Here is a 7,580-nt window from a genome sequence, read left to right on the forward strand (position 1 = left end):
AAGCATCAAAGAATAACATTTGAAATTAGAGGATCTGGATGTAAAGAGGAATACAGTCTATATTTTAGACAGGAGTCAGATCATGAAAGACTTTCTATTTGTTTTTTCCCTGCTAGTTTTCAAACTACCTTCAGAGTAATTTATTAACCATATCTTTTTGATACACCTCAACAGAGCCAAGGCAATACTTGAAAAGAATTCTGAATTCCCCAAGTTAAAGGTACAAAAGAAAAACCCAAAGTCAAATTTAATTTGACAAGGTAAAGGAGTGGGTGTTCTACTATATCAAATTTAATCTGTACAAAATCATCTCTGGTAACATTATTTGTCCTGATCTACTGCGTTTAGACTACTTTAGTAAGGCTTGATCTCCCTGTCTATCCAAACACTGATTCACTTACAGCAAGCTTCAAGCTAACATTGCTCTTACTAATACCCAACAAATCCACAAGGTTTAGTTTAGTTTCACACAATTTTGTATAAAAGGTGAACTGAGACTAGACTCAGCTACAGCTTTCCCCAGACAAGGCAGCTGTCTACGGAAAAGTCTCAGCATCTACAGTTATCAAGTGGTGAGTTACTTCAATTCGCAGATTTTTAAGGATCTAGAGAACAAATTTAGAGCTTTTTAAATTCTATTGTATAGGGAATCTGTGCTTGTCAACCTGGCTTCTTAAATACACTGTAATCAATGTTAGCAAGCAATTGACTTGATATAGATCAATTCATCTGGCCTCTGAAATAGTCTCATTTTAAACAAAGGGGGGCAAAAGCAAATGATAATATTTATGAGATGCTAAAAATGATGAACTAATTTTGTAATACAGAAGTTTCTTTTTAGTCTTTTAAATGGTAATAAAGGGACAAATACAATGATCATGATTGCTTGCTTCAGAGTAATCACTCTAAAATAGACAGCAGTAATGTTCTAAACCAAACACTGCTCTGCTTCAATCATTATATTGGAGTTTTGATCTGTAATATGTTTCTACTTTAACAACAACAACAAAAAATTGAGGAGCATAATTAGAAATGCTTGTTCAAGAAACAAGTAAAGCAAAGGAAAAGGAAGGAAAAAACATTGCTGGAGCAAAATATGATAAGAGACGATGGATAGAAAAATTATTTTTGGTTTGGTCAGAATATATAAACGATTATAATTCTTTGGTTTCTCAGTTTCTCACAAGCCTTAATTGTTTGTTTCTCAGCCCAGGATGAAGTCCGTCCAGTTCTGCTTCCTTTTCTGTTGCTGGAGAGCAATCTGCTGCAGAAGCTGCGAGCTGACCAACATCACCATCACGGTGGAGAAAGAGGAATGTGGCTTCTGCATAAACATCAACACCACGTGGTGTGCAGGCTACTGCTACACCCGGGTAGGCACTTTGCTTTGCTGGAAGTGAGGGTGCTGAGGGTCTGGACAAGGCAGGCTTCATTGATTCCCACTTGTCAATATTTTAAGTTTCCCATGGAATAGCCATGAGTCCTTTAGCCAATACTGTTTTATGACTGGCTTTTTTACCATGATATAAACTAAATGTTTGGGCTCAGATTTGATTACAGTAAATGTAAAGAGTCAGGTTTGATCTGATCAATTTAGTAATATGCTACTCTATTTTAAAATTTTTTCATTTTTAATTATTTCAAAAAATAGTTCTATGATAGATTTTACATATAGAGAGATTAAAAACATAAACATGCATTTAATAATAGAACAGCCACAATAGTCCCCAAAAGCCAATTTCTGTAATTGAGGCCACATCTTTACAACAGAGACAGTACCAAAATATGTTTGCAAGCCATATAAAAGCATAGCCACATTATAAAAATTGTCTTATTGGCCTGCTGAATGCAAATACCAACAAGCAGCCTGAGAACACAATCAATCCTTGCAGACTGTTATAACCAAAATGAATTTGTAAACCCACACAGTTCTTTATACTGTTGAGAAAATCAAGGCACGGAGGCAAAAAACAGTTTGTATTCACACAGCTTCTTTGAATTAATCCCAGGGGCAGTTTCTACTTTCTCTTTTTTCCCCTGTAACACCTGGCTATCTATGCAGAATTTCATTCAATAAGCTGAAATTGAAATACCAACTTTTTAATGAAATATACTTTATGGGGTGGTAAATGAGTTTGACCAAAATCCACTTATCACATCTTCTTGGGATATAGACTTAGTGGCATGATATTGAAATAACTTAAACAGAAGTAACAACTTTTCCCTCAGTGCAAATATATATATATATATATATATATATATATATATATATTTTTTTTTTTTTTTACTATAAAGTGCTACAAAAAAACCTATTCTGCAAGGATTAAAGTTCTTAAGTACAAACCATGTACATAAGAAACTGTGACTTGTGCAAAATATATAGCCTTCGAGGTGGAGAAATGTCTACAAGACAGCGAAATATTTAAAATCTTACATAAGCTTTCATAGTCAGGCTAATCTAAGCATTATCATTCCACATTATATACTTTTTGACTTTTTATAAACACTCAGGGACAATGCATTTGGAAAAAATTTCTGAGGAATTAAACTTCACTGATTCGTAGTTCAAGTTGTCATTAATACAGCTTTCAACTAAGTAAAAAAGTGAAATTAAAATTTGTCAATTTCTCTTTTAATCATTTTCCTTTATTGAAATTCAAATTTCTTGATAGTTGAAAAAATAATTAACATTTTGACAAAGACACAAGGAGTAATAAAAGAACTTATATTTTCTGAAACATCTGTAGAATAATCAGGAAACATGGTATAGCGGGTCATTTATGAGATATCTTTCCTTGATTAGGAATTTCATAAAAGAATTTTAAAGTGTAAATATTAGAGCAAGCAGTATTCAATCCCTGTCTCACTTTGATTAAGCTAAACAGAAACTTCCAGACTACTGTAACTCATCTGTCTCTCTCTCTGTCTCCTAAACCACTCAGGACTTGGTGTACAGGGACCCAGCAAGGCCCAACATTCAGAAAACATGTACCTTCAAGGAGCTGGTCTACGAGACGGTGAAAGTGCCTGGCTGTGCTCACCATGCAGACTCCCTGTACACGTACCCAGTAGCCACTGAATGTCACTGTGGCAAGTGTGACAGCGACAGCACTGACTGCACCGTGCGAGGCCTGGGGCCCAGCTACTGCTCCTTCAGGGAAATCAAAGAATAAAGAGCAGCGGATGCTTTGAGCTGCCTACCCTTATCCTAAAGGACCAAAACATCCAAGATGTCTGTGTGTACATGTGCCTAGGCTGCAGACCACCACGGGAGACCCTACTGATCTCTGCTCTCCTGAGAAGGGGAGCTCCAGGAATGGAGAGGGCTGGGGCCTGTCACCACTCAGACCTGTATTCTACATCTGGTTCCATAAGTCTTATTCACTCTCACTTAACTTACAGACACGAGGGTGCTTTCCCATTTAATAATCTTAGAAATCCTCTCAGGCAATCCCTTCCTCTAAAAGCTAGGGATACGGTCCCCCGGGAAGGAAATCAGCTAAAAGTAGGTGAAAGTCCTAAATGCAGCATTCTCCTACCAGACTCAAGAGCCCTCAAGAGCAGGGCCAACCTCTTCTTCATGATTGTAGCCTCAAAGCCTAACACTCCACATAGAATTTAGTAAGAAACTCAATAATGGCTTCCTTAAAGAAAGTAAGATCAGAAAGTTAGGGATCGGAGAACACTGAGAGAGGATGTTAGAGGCTATCTGATGAGGCTGCGCTCCACAGAAGCGGGGCATCAGCTTCAGTTCTGTCTCGCCTCTCCTCCTCTGGCACATGGAGGATGGAGACAGGATAAAACTCTCTGAATCATTCAGGCAGGTGGCAGTTACCAAGCTCAGGATTTCCAAGCTATTACTGCCGAGTCCTTTAGTTAAAGGCAAAAGCAAGAAATGTTAATATGGACTTGTGGAAACTAGCCACATCTATTCCATCATTTAAATAAATGGAACAAATGCTGTCAGGGTCCTGCAAAACCCCCTTTGGAAAGTACAGAGAACTATATCACCCTGACCTTGAATGTAGGATCTACTCCTTTGGAAAGAGGTGGATTTGAGAGCAGGTTTGAAAGCAATTTTGACAACTTAATAAGTGCATTTATCTTATCTTCAAATACATTTATGTAAAGAAAATGCTCTTTTAGAAAGATTAGCCATAACAAAAAAAAACTCACTGCTGTTTTCTAAAGTTCTCTCTGTGTCAGTACTCTTTTTTGTCTATCCATGTTCTCCCAGATCTGTTTCTTTCAAGAGGATAAATATTGAGACTATTTCATGAGTTGATTTCGAGATGTTACCTCTCAGTTATGTACTTGTTTCATACTCATATTAACTAATTTATTTAAATCCTATTTTTTTAAATAAAGATGCTAGCCACCAGAGTCATAGGTTTGGATTTTTTTTCACATGTAAGCAGATGACTAAAATGTCTGTATGTTTATGATGGTAATAAAATAAATCTTACCAAAAAATCCCTAGTGCTTCTACAATATTTACTTGTACTGACCTTTGGAAATATTAATTTTGTTACATTTCTAAAAGTATTTCCTCGTTTAAATTTTGGGTCACTTTTTGAACTCTTTTTCTGATACAGTGGGGGTGGGGGGAAACCAAAGGGAGAATCACAGAGTGGATGGGGACGCTGGAAAGTCCAAGAAAGCTCATTCTTTGGATTTTTGAGATGAAAAATTGAAGGCCAAGGATGTCAAGTGACCCAACTTAGATCACAAAGACTGTATATGCAGGCAGGATAAGAACCCTGGATCCCGATCTCTTAGCCCAACTCTCCTATGATAATCTGTCATATTATCTCATGTTGGCAAGGACTGATGTAAAATTGCAGGTACTGGTAATCAGCTATGTGCATTCCAATCTGGTACTGAGTGTGCCTTATAGCTATATTCTCTACAATATTTTGACAGGTTGAAATTAGGGCTACAAGGTCTAATAAGATGCTTTAAATTATAACCTCTGTTCCCTCAGTGGCCTCTTATCAGCAAAGAACAGCCTAATGCTGTTTTCTTGAATAAGGGAGTAGTGAAAAAGCAATTGAATCTGGAAGGGGAAGTTGAACATGGAAGGCACATTGACTGCTACATCTCAAATAAATATTTATCTAAAGTCAGACCCAACAATTTTAATGACATTGAAAATCTCTAAGCTGTTGATCTGTGTTTGCCAAAAGAAATATATATATATGTGTGGGTGTGTGTGTGTGTGTGTATATATATACATATATGATTCATCCTTTTGAAGAGAGACATATTGATCTGAATTCAGTCTATTTTTTGTACATTGGCTCCAGGGTACGAATATTATATGCTATTGGACTTCCCTGGTGGTCCAATGGTTAAGACTCAGCTTTCACTTTAGGGTATGTGTGTTCGATCCCTGGTTCGAAATGAATTGAATTAAAAGTTTAAAAAAAAAAAAAAAAAACAGGAAAGAAGAATATTATATGCTACTGTCATCAGTACACATATACCAAACAAGCAGGATTCAAGGAGTATATTCCTACAAGCAACTGTATTTTTTTAATTTTATTTTTTAACTTTACAATATTGTATTGGTTTTGCCATATATCAACATGAATCCACCACAGGTATACACATGCTCCCCATCCTGAACCCTCCTTCCTCCTCCCTCCCTGCACGATACAAGCACCTATATTTTGTTCCTCCCTGTCCTTTTGAATTTGCTCAGAAGTAGCTGTCCTGCCTCATCCTCTGCATGAAAATTTTTATCAGGCTACAGAGCCTCACTGATCATTCTTAAGTTATAAAATCTCCATTATTAAAACAATAACCCCAAATCTCCAGTTCCAGCTAATGAAAACATCAATGGGAGTTGATACTATTTTCCCATTCTTAGAGGAGGGGAGGCAGGATTCTTAACTCCCCCTCCATCTGGGATTTGCACCCACAGGTTACTGAGCCCTCTGGACATGAATGCAGAGTAGTAGTGAAAAAAATAGGACAAAAAAGATGATTATGAAACTGTTTACCTCAGGTTGGGACTCGAACCCATGTGACGAGGATTTGAACCCAGCCAAAACCCAAAGGACTTTCAACTAAGATCACAGACCTGGTTTCAGGACCTAATGAAGCTCAGGTTCTTGATGTCTCATTGCAGAAAGAATTCAGTGAGAGACAAAGTGATAGGTAAAATGTGGATTTATTCAGAGAGAAACACACTCCATAGACAGAGTGTGGGCCATCGCAGAGGGCGAGTGCAGCCTTGAAATGTGGCATGGTTAGCTTTTATGGGCTGGGTGCAGTCATGAAATTAAAAGATGCTTGTTCCTTGGACGGAAAGCTATGAACAATCTAGACAGCATATTAAAAAGCAGAGACATTACTTTGCCAACAAAGGTCCATGTAGTCAAAGCTATGGTTTTTCCAGTGGTCATATATGGATGTGAGAGTTTGACTATAAAGAAGGCTGAGCACAGAAGAATTGATGCTTTTGAACTGTGGTGTTGGGGAAGACTCTTGAGAATCCCTTGGACTGCAAGGGGATCCAACCAGTCAATTCTAAAGGAAATCAGTCCTGAATATTCATTAGAAGGACTGATGCTGAAGCTGAAACGCCAATACTTCGGCCACCTGATGTGAAAAGCTGACTCACTAGAAAAGACCCTGATGCTGGGAAAGATTGAAGGCTAGAGGAGAAGGGGACGATAGAGGATGAGATGGTTGGATGGCATCACTGACTCGATGGACATGAGTTTAAGTAAGCTCCAGGAGTTGGTGATAGGCAGGGAAGCCTGGCGTGCTGCAGTCCATGGGGTGGCAAAGAGTCAGACATGACTGAGCAACTGAACTGAAATGAACATTGTGAAAAATCAACTGATTAAAGATGAAAAAGAAACATTGTGCTCCTGATTTTTATTTTTTCCCTATCTTTAGTTCAACGCAGGAACCTTCTCCCAACTGCTCAGATCAGATCAGATCAGTCGCTCGGTCATGTCTGACTCTTTGCGACCCCATGAATCGCAGCACATCAGGCCTGCCTGTCCATCACCAACTCCCGAGTTCATTCAGACTCACGTCCATCCAGTCAGTGATGCCATCCAGCCATCTCATCCTCTGTCATCCCCTTCTCCTTCTGCCCCCAATCCCTCCCAGCATCAGAGTCTTTTCCAATGAGTCAACTCTTCACATGAGGTGGCCAAAGTACTGGAGTTTCAGCTTTAGCATCATCACTTCCAAAGAAATCCCAGGGCTGATCTCCTTCAGAAGGGACTGGTTGGATCTCCTTGCAGTCCAAGGGACTCTCAAGAGTCTTCTCCAACACCACAGTTCAAAAGCATCAATTCTTCGGTGCTCAGCCTTCTTCACAGTCCAACTCTCACATCCATACATGACCACAGGAAAAACCATAGCCTTGACTAGGCGGACCTTTGTTGGCAAAGTAATGTCTCTGCTTTTGAATATGCTATCTAGGTTGGTCATAACTTTCCTTTCAAGGAGTAAGCGTCTTTTAATTTCATGGCTGCAGTCACCATCTGCAGTGATTTTGGAGCCCAAAAAAATAGTCTGACACTGTTTCCACTGTTTCCCCATCTATTTCCCATGAA

At 38.6% G+C, this 7,580-nt stretch overlaps 1 protein-coding gene across 1 annotated transcript; it reads left to right on the top strand.

Moving 5' to 3' along the window:
- The first annotated feature begins 497 nt into the window (after positions 1-497).
- Positions 498-4,383, top strand: LOC133226913 (follitropin subunit beta). The gene is made up of 3 exons (XM_061381002.1): positions 498-572; positions 1,209-1,373; positions 2,943-4,383. Exons 2-3 carry the CDS (start codon positions 1,215-1,217, stop codon positions 3,171-3,173), a joined length of 390 nt encoding a protein of 129 aa, XP_061236986.1. The 5' UTR covers positions 498-572; positions 1,209-1,214; the 3' UTR covers positions 3,174-4,383.
- The last annotated feature ends 3,197 nt before the right edge of the window (positions 4,384-7,580 follow it).

This window comes from Bos javanicus, chromosome 15, assembly GCF_032452875.1.
Source record: "Bos javanicus breed banteng chromosome 15, ARS-OSU_banteng_1.0, whole genome shotgun sequence".
NCBI lineage: Eukaryota > Metazoa > Chordata > Mammalia > Artiodactyla > Bovidae > Bos > Bos javanicus.